This window comes from Eretmochelys imbricata, chromosome 18 (assembly GCF_965152235.1).
Source record: "Eretmochelys imbricata isolate rEreImb1 chromosome 18, rEreImb1.hap1, whole genome shotgun sequence".
NCBI lineage: Eukaryota > Metazoa > Chordata > Testudines > Cheloniidae > Eretmochelys > Eretmochelys imbricata.
This window is the reverse complement of record NC_135589.1, coordinates 12,801,629-12,815,263: the sequence shown is the minus strand read 5'-3', so window position 1 is coordinate 12,815,263 and position 13,635 is coordinate 12,801,629. Positions and strand designations below refer to the sequence as shown.

General features: G+C 42.7%; 1 protein-coding gene across 4 annotated transcripts; it reads right to left on the bottom strand.

Moving 5' to 3' along the window:
- Positions 1–337: 337 nt before the first annotated feature.
- On the bottom strand, positions 338–13,327 carry DFFA (DNA fragmentation factor subunit alpha). 4 transcript variants are annotated; one of them, XM_077837052.1, is made up of 7 exons: positions 13,152–13,327; positions 10,995–11,156; positions 10,097–10,236; positions 8,906–9,095; positions 8,543–8,697; positions 7,349–7,548; positions 338–651 (listed from the first exon to the last, which is right to left on the bottom strand). In XM_077837052.1, the coding sequence occupies exons 1-7, from the start codon at positions 13,276–13,278 to the stop codon at positions 447–449; spliced, it is 1,179 nt and encodes a 392-aa protein (XP_077693178.1). In that variant the 5' UTR covers positions 13,279–13,327; the 3' UTR covers positions 338–446. The 4 variants fall into 4 exon arrangements, with proteins under 4 accessions (XP_077693178.1, XP_077693180.1, XP_077693182.1 ...); XM_077837054.1 differs by having other exon boundaries at positions 338–648; XM_077837056.1 differs by having other exon boundaries at positions 7,471–7,548.
- Positions 13,328–13,635: the final 308 nt, after the last annotated feature.

The window sequence follows — 13,635 nt, the reverse complement described above, 5'->3', positions numbered from 1 at the left end:
GTTACTCTGAAACCTTCCAGGATGTAGTTTGCTCAGATGTATTAATCATTACATTTTTGAAACCCATGACTTCAGTGGGTTGCTGCAGTGGAGGATTCTTGCCATGTTAGAGGTTAAAACTTTGATCATTCAGGATAGTGTAAGGTGCAATGCTTCTGCCTTTAAATTGACTCTGCAGCCTCTCCTCCCATCTCCAAACCCATGCACAAAATCCACCCTCATGAATCATTTGCAGCTAAATCACCCTATTTTGTACTCAAGACTGCCTGGAATATAGGAATAATGGTGAGGAAATGATGCAGTTTTTTTAGCAAACAGAATGCGTATGCAGCTTAAATTAACAGCAAATACACACTTTAATAGCAGCACAATCCAGAAGCGCTAATTAAGGGTTAAATCCAAACAGTGTATTGTTGGGAAGTTAATTGCTCTTTGGTTTTTTTACGTCACTGCATAAGCTGAGAAAAGGGGGGCTGCTGTAATATAAAAATAATTGAGCTGGACGTTTTGCTCCAGCCCAGAGAAAAAAAAAACAAACTTGCGAGGCAGGGAAGTAGCTTGTTGCAGAGCTCTATCAGGCAGTGTTCCACATACATCCACCACTCTGCCTGTTTCTTCTGCTGACTTCTGTCTCCTGGATGATGGGGGCTGCTGCATGTCCAATACAGGAAAGACACATATTGAAAGACAGCAAGGTAAGCGGAGAATGGATAAAAACCCATTATATCTATAATGCTTGTTATTCACTCTTCTTCTTTGCACTGTACCCAGGTGAACAAGAGTTTCTCATCTGGGGCCACAGGGTACTCAGATTGCCAGGATCTAATAACAGGAGAATCTGAGGTATTGGTTTGTTTCAGTTCCCCCTTTTTCTGCTCTGTGCCCTCTATTTCCTCTTGTTTATCCCAGTCCTTTCTTTAGTGGGGATTTGGTACTTCCTCAGAGTACCAAAAGGCTGACCTGCCTCAACAACTGCCTTGTTTGTACTATGAAAAGGAGTACTTGTGGCACCTTAGAGACTAACCAATTTATTTGAGCATGAGCTTTCGTGAGCTACAGCTCACTTCATCAGATGCATACCGTGGAAACTGCAGCAGACTTTATATATACACAGAGAATATGAAACAATACCTCCTCCCACCCCACTGTCCTGCTGGTAATAGCTTATCTAAAGTAATCTTCAGGTTAGGCCATTTCCAGCACAAATCCAAATTGGATACTATTAATTTAGGCTTAAATAGAGACTGGGAGTGGCTAAGTCATTATGCAAGGTAGCCTATTTCCTCTTGTTTTTTCCTACCCCCCCCCCCCCCCGATGTTCTGGTTTAACTTGGATTTAAACTTGGAGAGTGGTCAGTTTGGACGAGCTATTACCAGCAGGAGAGTGAGTTTGTGTGTGTATGGGGGTGGGTTTTTGGAGGGGGGTGAGGGAGTGAGAGAACCTGGATTTGTGCAGGAAATGGCCTAACTTCATTATCATGCACATTGTGTAAAGAGTTGTCACTTTGGATGGGCTATCACCAGCAGGAGAGTGAATTTGTGTGGGGGGGTGGAGGGTGAGAAAACCTGGATTTGTGCTGGAAATGGCCTAACCTGAAGATTACTTTAGATAAGCTATTACCAGCAGGACAGTGGGGTGGGAGGAGGTATTGTTTCATATTCTCTGTGTATATATAAAGTCTGCTGCAGTTTCCACGGTATGCATCTGATGAAGTGAGCTGTAGCTCACGAAAGCTCATGCTCAAATAAATTGGTTAGTCTCTAAGGTGCCACAAGTACTCCTTTTCTTTTTGTTTGTACTATGTTGTTTGTACATCATTTAGATGAGACTTTCAACATTGGGGTCCTGTCTGTGCTCCCCTGACATTAAAGTCCTAGGGAAATTTAATAAGCATAATGGCTTGACCCGTTGTCCCTTACCAAAAATCTTTCCCTCCCCGCAACATACACATACAATCATTGTGTCAGTTAGCTGCTGTTTCCTCCACCCCAGAAATGGTCGCAACTCAATGGAGCTGCAGTTTGTTGAAGTGCGTTAGCACTTTTCATTATAAATGATCCTATCTTGCCGTAAAAGATTTGTCAGCCCCAGACAGGGAACTCTGGCTCTGAACTGAATACTCCAATAACATAATGGCCTAGTCACTTAGCTGCCTATATGTGTCTACACTAAAAAAGTACCTTAATTTATAAAGATAATTGAATGCTTTTACTAGTTTCTAAAAAAATGTCATTAAGTTAGCCATTTAAAGAGTTTTCAGCTTTAAGTGTTTGATTTACTGTACTCTTTTGAAAAAGATCCAAGAACCAGTACATAAACTTGACCATTAAAAAAGGATTTTTCACTGAAATTATAGAATGAGCTACAGCATTGTACTTTATTAGCTGAAAGCTCTTGACATTTTTTTTGGTGAGACTTTTAAAGGATGTTGAAGACAGTAACAGAATTTTTAAAAGGACACATTAAAAATAATGCTTCTGTCTTTTATACCTGCTATGGCAAGTAACATTATGACTACTATTAATTGAAATCTTAGAGGGGGAAAAAGTCAGTTTACTGTGTACGCAGTTTCCATTTCTTTTATATAAGCAGCTTGTTTGCCTGGGTCTTGAGCAATAGGGAAAATAAAATAATTTTAAAACAAAAAGGAAGATGATTGTATGACCAAAGAAATTGGCAGGTGCAATATCTTTTAGTTCTTCTTAATAACTGACTAGATTTCCAGTTGGTGTTCCTTTAAGATGCCTAAGCTATCATTATATGGCCCTGGGAACAGCTCTACCTTTCCATATGAGAATGGAATGATTGTGTTGACTTAAAGATAATATTGTGATCAGCAACAGCTCTTTTCAAATGAGGAATTCAATGTTTTATGAACATTAAGTATCCCCCTAATGTCTTACTGCTGGACTCAGAGCATGCAAAAAAAGTAATTGGGAAACCATGATTTTGCACACTGCTAGCTTGCCCCAGTGTTGCTGAAATACATTGATAGAAATAGTTGGCAACTGTTGCTGGAAGTACAGACGTAGATGTTAGGTGACCTTCTTCTCTGTGCCAGGATGTGCCTTTCAGCCACACTTTAGGCTTCCCTTTCTCACTTGGAGGAAGGGTTTCTCCCCCTAAGATTAATAATTCTTTCTTTTTTTACAAGTACTTGCAGGAACGGACAGAGGTAAAGAGAAGCACCTTGCCCACTTTCCTCTCTGCACTGGTTGACTGGATATCCCAGATGGAGGACACATCCCTGACGGAGGAGGAGGTAGAGCTGGCCAACCGGCAAGAGAGGTCTGCCATTCAACAACCTCGAGCATGGGAAAAGTCCCCCTGCAGGAACTTATTCCGGAAGACTTTCTCCTCCTGCTAACAAAATAGCTTCCTGAAGCTCTATTTTAGAGTGGCTTTAGCAACAGCTGCCTTCATCAGGATGAATATTATCAGTGACTGCTTCTCTGTGAACAAATACTATCCCTTTGTAATAAGTGTGATTAGACTCTCTCTCCCCATCCTCATTCTCTAATAAAAACTGAATAGAAATGTATAGACAGAAATAATTTTATGATTGAAATGGAGTGCAAATATAGAGACTGAGCATCTTGAAAAGTACCAAGTTGTTACTATTTGGGCTACAGTTCAGATAAAAGGCTGAAATGTCAACTGCCCAACAACTCGTGGTCTGATCCTGCAGTTCTCATTTCCCCAAAATTCTCTAAGGGGAGGAGGGACTGCAGGAGCAGGTTTAATAAATAGTTACATTGGCATTATCTATAGTGGAGCTGCAAGGATCATGCTATTTTTTATTCTTGCTCCTTAGGTTTTTCATACCTTTAGCTGGTACAACCTCCTACTTTATACTACATCACTGTAAAGCTTGCTCTGGGAAAGACTTCACTTCTCTTAGTTTAAATTTTTTTGGAAGACCTAGTTTGTGTTGTTTTTTCTAATATCTGCACCCTTATCTTTAATGTTGTTACAACTACCAGTAGTTTGCTTTTTGTGTCAACATTAACCTATACATGAGACACATCTTTCATTACTGTTTAGTATAAATTAAGAGTAAGCTTCATAGATTCCAAGGCAAGAAGGGAGTGTTGTGATCACCTAGTTTGACCTCCTCTATAACCCAGGGCATAGAATTTTCCCAAATAATTCCTAGAGCGTATCTTTTAGAAAAAAAAACATCCAATCTTGATCTAAAAATTGTCAGTGATGGAGAATCCACCACTTGGTAAATTGTTTCAATGATCAAGTATTCAATTTTTAAAATTTACACCTTATTTCTAGTCTGAATTTGTCTAGCTTCACTTCTACCCATTGGGTCATTTTATACATTTCTCTGCTAGATTGCAGAGCTAATATTTGTTCCCCATGTAGATACTTATAGACTGTAATTAAATCACCCCTTAACCTTCTTTGTTAAGCTAAATAATTGAGCTCCGATGAAGTGAGCTGTAGCTCACGAAAGCTCATGCTCAAATAAATTGGTTAGTCTCTAAGGTGCCACAAGTACTCCTTTTCTTTTTGAGCTCCTTGAGTCTATCACTTTAAGGCATGTTTTCTAATCCTTTCATCATTCTCATGGCTCGTCTCTGAATCCTCTCCAATTTATTAACATCTTTCTTGAATTATGGGCACCAGAACTGAGACAGTATTCCAGTCACATCAGTGCCAAGTACAGTAGTGAAATAACCTCTACTCTTACCTGAGATTTCCTTGTTTATGCATCCCAGTTATCACATTAGCTCTTGTGGCCACAACATCACATTGGGAGCTCATATTCATCTGATTATCCACCACAATCCCCAAATCTTTTTCTGTCACTGCTTCCCAGGATAGAGTCCCACATCATGCAACTTCTGTTTCTCTTACATAAATGGGGGCCCAACAGGATCTTCAACACTGGGTTGAACTTTTGCTTACTAAGTTTCAGCTTTGCATGAAATGTACCCCTCAGAATATAAGGCTTTATAATGAAAAAGCTGGCAAGCCTTCAACTGTTCTTTGCCCAGTAGGAAAATCAGTAAACTGAAAAGCATGGTGCTGGCTGGTCTAGTTCATTGCTGAATTTGTACTCGAGTAATTATCTTTACACAGTTGAATAAGGTATGGTTTTTTGCCTGAGTAGCATGAACAAACATTCTATACAGCTACTATGGCAGCATACAACAGGAGAAAAGCCATCCCCTGTGGCAGGAAAATTGCTTACAATGTGAGAAGGTAAATAAGTAGTGTGAAACTATTGTTTTCCCTGTCCAACTCACGGACACATATTGTTCCATTGTAAAAGAAAGGCGTAGTTCAGGCCAAGAGTGAGCTTTTATTTCATAGAGACAAGACAGCACTTCAGTAGGTTCTTGGCAATCAGGATCCCATGTTTAAGTCTAGGTAATACCTTTCAATTAGAAAGAAGTAAATGACATCCTTAACTCACACCTACTCCTAATTAAGATTCAGCATGGTTTTATAGGAAATAAAAGTTAAACTTAGTTTTCCTATAAGACAGCAGATTTTTGCTTAAGTTACATCAGAGACACTAGAACTGGTTCAGGGTTATGTTCATTATAACTACAGTAAGCATTGTAGTTATGGCTCATTCATTAAAAGCTAGATTGCAACATCTGTACACAAGGGGCATTTCTGAATGTTCAGCTTTGCTATACATTAAGTGACTTATCTACTCCAATGCTTAACCTAATGTTAGATTAATGGGTTTTGCAATGTTGGAAATATTGTATAATTGTGTATATTAAATATTCACCGCCCCTTTTAAATGCTTCAGCATTTTTATCTTTTGCTCTCCTAGGACAGAACTATCAATAGAGAATGTATGTGCTAATGCACTGTTACCAACATTAATGTGGGTCAAGGCCAAATGGCACCTTTGGGAAGGCTAACTGCCACAAACTCTACAATTAAAAAAAAAAGTCTGAGACGACAAGCCCCCTTGGTGCTTGGGTGATATCAGGGTGTTTCCAATAATTAGACAGTCATGTTCTTGGAGATATATAGCAAGCCAGGCAGTATGTGAGAGCATCACAATAAAACAGCTTAATAGTATAATAAGCTTTTAATATTAAAATTCTCCATTAAAAGTGTTCCAAATTATTTTAAAAAAAAAGGGCCAGTCAATAAGAACAGTGTCATTATGTTGTATAAAAATATAGGAATATAGACAGGCCCAAAAATGAAGTTTTCTCCCTGAAGCCCTTTAAAAACCAAGCATTTTAATTTTCGGCATGCTTGACAAACATCAGTTCTCACTCTTCTCCCGCAGGGGGAGGTAGTAGCATGTGGAAATAATGGCACAAAAGTTAAAATATGATTTGATCAGTTACACAGCAAGAGATTATCAGAACCAGGATTTGAACCTCAAGTCCCTGGATCCCAGACTCGTTCTCAGTCAATACCACATAAAGTGGTAGCTGGAAAAAGTCTGCACACTGGCAGTCTGACTACAACAAATTGTAATAAACCTCACCAGGAACAGGCACTGAGAACACTGCATCTCTCACTATTGCACTCTGTTTAGAAAATAATCTGAAGAGAATGTGCTTGGTCTGCACTCTCCTGTGCAGCCTCAGAATTTGGTATGAAAACCCTCATGCTCACACAGCGTTTAAAGTGCCCTCTAACTTGGGCATTGTCTATACTTGAAAGGAGTTACCAGTATATGGGTAGAGGAAACCCACAGATACCCCAAGTGGAGACACAGCTTATGCTAGCAAAAGTTCTCTTGCTTAAACCAGTTCCCTGAATGGAGTAAGCTATACCTGTAAAATAATTCTTTTGCTAGTAGAAATACACCTACACTAGGCCCTTTGATTGCACAACTATGTTTGTTAGGGGTGTGATTTCCCCCCTCCTACCTGACATAGGTATGCCAGTAAAACTAGAAGAGTACACCAAGGCTTAGCCTCACAGTACCCCTCTGAGTAAGTAACTCCCCGCATCTGAAAGACGGGAGGGAAGAGATAATGATTAGAACTCAAGAGCACCTGGCTCCCAGTTCTTCATTCAAAAATACCTCTCTAATGCAGCATTTAGCAGGACACTGGTTTCTGGACTACAGAAAATTTGACAAGTACCACTACTCTGAAAAAAATAAAGCCTTTGGTTACGTGAGATCCTAGACTCTCACTAGAGGGATTAAACCTGTCTGTTAACAACACAGAGGGAGAGACAAGCCCAGTTTTTAGTTCTCTAGAGGCAGGGCATAGTATGACCAGAAAACTATGGTACTTGGGGAATTTAACACACCATTTGCTTGTGTTGGCTCTAATACACAAGAGACTTATGTTTCTTTGACATTTAAAGCACCGTCAGCAGCAGTGCTGCGAAGTCTCTTACTTCTTGCGTTTTGAACTCAACCAGTCTCCCCAGGGCAGCTTTTTCTTGCCCTTTGATATACTCCTCAGGGAGCGTAGAGCCTGCACTTGCTGTAAGCGCCTGGAGAGCTCCTGATCACAGGCCTGTTGGAGAGCTTCAGTCTTCTGCTTATCCCAGCACAGTGCCAGAGCCAAGACTTCTGTGTCTTCCTTGAAAACCAGCTGTGAAATAAAAAGTTGGACACACTGATCCTCAGTGCCCCACACCTTGTCTTTTACAACAGCCAGAATTTCTTCTAGTGGTACACTCCTCCTGAACTGAACCCTTCCCCCCAAAGTAAAAATAGGTGGATCCATGAGAGAACTGCTGAAACACAAGCAATGATTTGGTATATTTAATTAAGACCAAAAATTCACTGGGGTCTAACACATTTATCCTTGAGCTTCACAATTCCCTGACTTAAAGTTTCTACCTTTCAAGCCTAATTTGTTTTTAATTCTACTTGGCATCTGGAAGTTAGGAGCTAGAAAGGTCCAGTAGGTGCCTGAATGACTTAACTCCAGCCAAACAAAATCAATACATTTACACTCCCTTTTGTCAACAGTAGAAAGAAACAAACAAGGAAGTCACAGGTCCTTGCAACCAAGATGAAAACTCTTCAGGATGAGAGGCAATTCTAGAAACCTTCACCTTTCCAAGATAAGGGTTTATTTACGTTGTTTTTCTGTTTTACTGGGACCTTTAGCTGGCCTGGTAATATGAAAAGAAAAAAAATACTGCTAAATGCAGATTTGCATTCAAAGAGCTAGCTTGTAAAATATTCCTAGTTTGAATTCTGGGTGACCATTTCCTATGACCAGTTGACAAAGCTCACAAGAAGTTCCCATGATGGGTTCCTTTTGGGGAGAAGGGAATTTGAGTAATTGTACTGCTTGGGAAAAAGACAGGATACCACAGAGGAGCTCCACGCATGGAGGAAGTATATGCTGTGGCAAGGTTCCACAGTGCTGGGATTTTGAACAAAAGATCACTATATTGTACCAGGGTTTAATAAAGTGGAGAGAGAAGACCAAATCTCATTACCTTTGTGCCTTAAACTAGAGTTAACACTTGGGTCTCCAGAGGTGAAAGGACAGTTTTTCCTACATCCCTTCTCTGCACAGGGAGATGCCAGTCAGCCTGCCTACAACAAGGTGAAGACCAAAAGTTACCAACCTCTAGATCCTGACTGTCTAAGCTGAGTTCTGGGGCAGGTTTCTCTTTCAGTGCAGCAAGGATCCCGCTACTGAGTGATCTTTTGGTGGAGGCACCTGCACTGCTGCTATCAGTGTTAACTACATTCATCTCCTCCCTGGGTGCAGCGTCAGGTTCTGAAAAGTAGCAGGGAGACAGTGTTTAACAGTAGCCAGCAGCATGAACACAAGTGGAGGGCTGGGAATGCAGTTTGATCAGTTTGCACCAACTACAGCAGCGTCATCACAAGCTCCTTCACAGCAGCAATGGCTCATGCAGCTTTCTCATTTCCCCTCCCCTTTAATCCCTTTCAGATGTCTCTGGAAAGTTGCTCATGCTCCTTACCTGATGCCTTGGTTAAGATGCTGCCTTCATTCTTTAAGGCCTTCATGTAGAGTTCCAGAAGCTGTCTGGATTGGCGTTCTTCTTCTCGTCTGTCCAGCGCCTGCTGCAGGGTGTCCTGTAACATCTGGGTTTTTGGTTGATTCTGGGAAAGCTCCTGGGCCAAGTCTGAACATGGTACATCAATGAGAACCTAAACGAAACAGTGGAGTCCTGCTACATGGAACGATTTAGGTAAGCCTCATTTTAATTGTTCTATCGGACTGACTACAACAGAGCTATAAAGATGGCATACCTCCCAAGTCACACGTACGGAGAAAAAGTCTCAAAACCTTGCAAGGATACAGCAAGTTTATTAGGCATTTCCAAGTCAAGTCAGCCAGGTTATAAGTCATTCTAACTGGCACTCCCACAAGCCAAAGTTCTTTACCTACAGTCAAATGTCCCTCAGAAAGGTGTGAAATTATTGCCTACTTTTGAAACAACACAGAGAAATTCTAACAATTTTACAGCGAAAGCCCCACTGATCAGTTTGAGTGAGACATGCCAACACCAACAGGGACTGGCTTTTGGAAAGTAACTTTTGATCCAGACTGCTGAATGAGTACTACAAGCAGCAATCATTAAGACTAAATCCTGTTATGCACAGATGTTAAGGGGCGGGAAGTGTTCTGGCATGCAGCTGATCATTTACTTGGAACCAATAATCAAGTCTTCTAAACCCCTCCATAGACCAAAGTGCAAGACAAACAAAAAGGACAGGTGTGGTTGGAGGCCAGGATACAAACCCTATAGGAAGGAACTAAGAGCTTCGTGAGGAATGAAAAAACACATGGGATGAGAGATGAATCAGTCTATGTCTGAGAACCAAAAAACTGTAGGGATATAGCATCAGTATGGGAGAGAAGGTAGAAAAGATGAGAGTCAGCATGGAGAGGAGGGATGCTGGATCAAGTGAGCGAGGTAATGGAGAACAGATGGTGTATTGTGTGTGTAAAAGAATGATTTACACAGTGTCATTTTCAAAAGCCTATTCATTCCATTGGGAGAACATTTCCCCAAGAGCAGAACTTCACTCCTGCACCAGAGCCAAGTCAACAGTATGCATTTTCCTTTCCTAAGATTTCACCATCTCCCCTCTAATGAGGAAACTAAAGGAAGGAGAGAAGTGTGACATATGGGTTCTCACTATACCTGGAGGTCTTCCTCAGACATCAAAATGATGCTGGACAGGTCATCCTTCAACTGTCTTGCCAGATGCTTCCACTTCGATTCACCGCTATCCACTTCATCTATGGACTCCCTTGAGAGCCAGGCTGTGCCCCCATCTGACACTTGAGAAATGACCACAGTCATAAGAGTGGAAAAACTCATGGTTGCAAAGATCACAACAACAAAATCCAAAAAGCCCTTACTGAGGGGGTGTATGAACAAAGCCGCTGAACAGGAGATAGATGTGGTAAATTAAACAGCTTCTAAGCTTTGAGCTAGAGGGGTTTTCTTACCTCAGAGTTGGAATCACAGCTATGAAATCTACACTAGAATTAGAGAGTGTTCAAAATGTTGCTTCCAGGAAATAATCATTAGCCTTTTGGACTCAGCCTCTTGCACTGATCTGTCTATGTGAGATTAGAGGGAGAATGGGGTGTTTAACATTTAAAGCATTTTTTAAAAAGTCTCTTTTCATGGTGTCTATGTCAAGACTTCCTGTGAAGAAAGAATTGTCCCTCACACCTCTTCTCAATCTTGGCTGCTATTCTTCCCACCCCTTAATTATCATCACCATAATCATCATCATCATCTGTCCTTTCCTCAGTTTTCAGCACAAGCGAGTTTCTGTAAGTGAATAGGAGGGCAAAGGACCAATATCACCATGTCTGTAACACTTGCTCCGCTCAAGCCCAAGGCGAGGGAGTGCAGAGGTGGTAACTTAAACTAGGCCCCCAGCAGAGTCATCAGTCCATCTTCAGTGGAGGTCTTGGTGTCTGGAAAGTTAAGACATAAGTGTGGCAAGCTCAGTGGGACCCCAGTCCCAGGTGGCACCCTGAAGCGGGGAAACTCCATCACAATACGTTCCCCTCCAGCCTTGTACCTGTGGAGCTGCTGGTCCACTTTTCATTCCTGGCCAGTGCCACAAACTTGGTGTTGGGCGGTAAACACAGGAAGTAATCTTCATCATCCACAATGGTGCCATCCTCTGCCAGAACTAAGGTGATGGGCTCCCAGGCCTTGTCAATGGCCAGAATGTCACAGGCTACAGAAGATAAAGTGTTTTCATGAGGCAGAAGGAAGTTTGGCAAGGCAAAAACACTGTCCTTTATGCACATATGACAGACACAAATTTCCCTTGGGGCTACCGCTAGGATAGGTAAGTGAATGGCCCCTGTCGACATGCAGATTCTGTACATCAACTCTTCTCTGGTTTATGTTTACTAATTTGTCTCCATCAATCCACATTTTTAATGCTGTTCCTGATACAAGCTCAAAAAATGCTCCTTTCCTGGGAGTTCATCCTCCTTTACAAGGCTAAATGTGGCTGAGCAGCCTAGAAACTACATTTTCACGTGCACATTTTCCAAATCTCCCTATCTTGACACCAGGAGAGGTCCTCAATTTTAATCCTCTATCCTGCTGGTCTACGACATAAAAGGTGGAAAGGTCAGACAGACAGACTCATGAAATGTTGCTGGATAGATCCAGGAGAAACAGGTGGGTGTCGAGAGGTTGGGCTGGGAGCTCCCCCAGCCAGACCAGATAACACAAATAAATAAGAATGCCTTTCCAGCTGCACTAGGCATCAAGGCTTGTCCAGCAACACACATCCATTGTTTGTCAACAGTTTTAAGTGATTGTAGTGCCTATCAGCACCTTGGCAGTTGAGGGGAACCCACAGAGGCAAGGAGACTTAAGAGATCAGAAGACTCTCTTAGCCATTTATACTTGCATATGCAAGACAAACCTACATAGTCATTTTAAAGAAGAGCACAAGACAAGTACACACAGCCTGTATTCTCTGAAGGGAATAGTATAGATTTAGCCAAAACAATTTTCGTCTCTAATGGAGCTTAAAAATCTTTAATGCAATTACAAGGCTTAACCTTTAACATGACATGAGCTGTACCTGAGAAGCATCTACAGTGATGTATGTGGGACTTGATAGCTCAGTGCCTCTGGGCATGTGGGAGATTTAACTCTGCCAGCCTCCTAGAACCTAAAGAAACCAACAGTGGGGCTCTACACACACATCACTCATAAGCCAGGGGGCTATTAATGCCAAGGATCACATTTCATGGGCAAAGTCTGGATTCAACAGTATTTAAAATTCATAATCTTAAAGCCATGCGTTGAATGGATAGCTGGCCAAGGAAAGTTCCCAAGTGCAGCCCTTCACTCATGTAGTACATGATGCCAAGGTGCTGATGCCCAGCACCACTTGTGGAGAGACCCCCAGCAGGAAGCAGAATGGGCCAGCGTGGCACAGTGCCAATTTCAGTACTGAAATAAAACTAAAGTTTCCCAGCAGCCTACCCGCAGTCCACAAAGGGAATCTCTGCCTCAATGGTACATCAACTCATCTAGATATTTGTTTTGTTTTACAAAAGGCTGCATAAAAAGTACGAGCGAAGTCAGTACAAACTAAAATTTCACATAGACAATGACTTGTTTTTACTGGTCTATATAATATACAAGGAAATGTAAAATACAATATTTATATTCCAATTGATTTATAATTATATGGTAAAAAAATGAGAACGTGAGCAATTTTTCAGTAATGTTTTGTGACACTTTTGCATTTTTACGTCTGATTTTGTAAGCAAGTAGTTTTTACGTGAGAGGAAACTTGAGGGTACGTGAGACAAACCAGACTCCCGAAAGGGGTACAGTAATCTGGAAAGGTTTGAGAGCCACTGCTCTATCTAACCCCAGCACCCTCCCAGTCACACGGCACCTCTCTCACACCCTGTTTCCTATGCCCGATTCCTCCCCACAACGCCAATGTGGGGTTGCCCAGCTGTGAAAAGAGAGGGGCCACCACAACAGGAAAGGCTCGCTGGAGTAATGCAGACGGCACAGTATGATAGGGGAGGGGGACTGCAACAAACCTCCCCGCCCCCATCCTTCTTCCCCGATTCCCCCCCATTTACTGTTTCCCTGCCCCCCCCCCAGCTCCCTCTCTCCCAGGCTGCCCCTCCCCCCACCTACAGGATCCCTCCCCCATCGCCTGGATCCCTGCCCCACTCCCCCTCACCCTTGCTCCGCAGCTCCCGCAGGCAGGAGGCCGCCACCCCGTAGTGCTCCCGCTGGCTCTTCCGCCGGATCAGGCACTGCCTCCGCGGAGAGACCCCCTCCCCGCTTCCGGGAGCCTCTCCCGCCATCTCCTACTCCTAGCCCTGGGGCTGAGGAGCAACGGCAGCTAAGCCGCTCCCCTCGGCCCAAAGACAAGCCCCAGCCCGCTGCATGCCGGACCTTGTAGTCCTGCTCTCAGAGCGTGGCTCTTCCACAGACCCAACCCCGGTGCACGCCGGGCCACGTAGTTCGTTCTACATATCAGCCTCGCGGCCTCTCCCCCTGCCTAGCGCTGCCTCCCTCTCCCCCTCCCCCTCCCCCTGCATGCTGGGAGATGTAGTCCTTTCCCGCCAGACCAGCCTCTAACTCCCATCAGGCCGCGTAAAAAAGGCAGGAGCGCATTTTAGTCTTTTTTTTCTGTGTGTGTGTATGTGTGGCGTGCTGTC

Coding starts and splice junctions, on each gene's coding strand:
- DFFA (XM_077837052.1), bottom strand. CDS start 13,278: ATGGCGGGAGAGGCTCCCGGAAGCGGGGAGGGGGTCTCTCCGCGGAGG. Junction 11,157..13,151: donor GCGGGAGCTGCGGAGCAAGG/GTGAGGGGGAGT, acceptor TATCTTCTGTAG/CCTGTGACATTCTGGCCATT. Junction 652..7,348: donor TTGAGTTCAAAACGCAAGAA/GTAAGAGACTTC, acceptor TTGGACATGCAG/CAGCCCCCATCATCCAGGAG.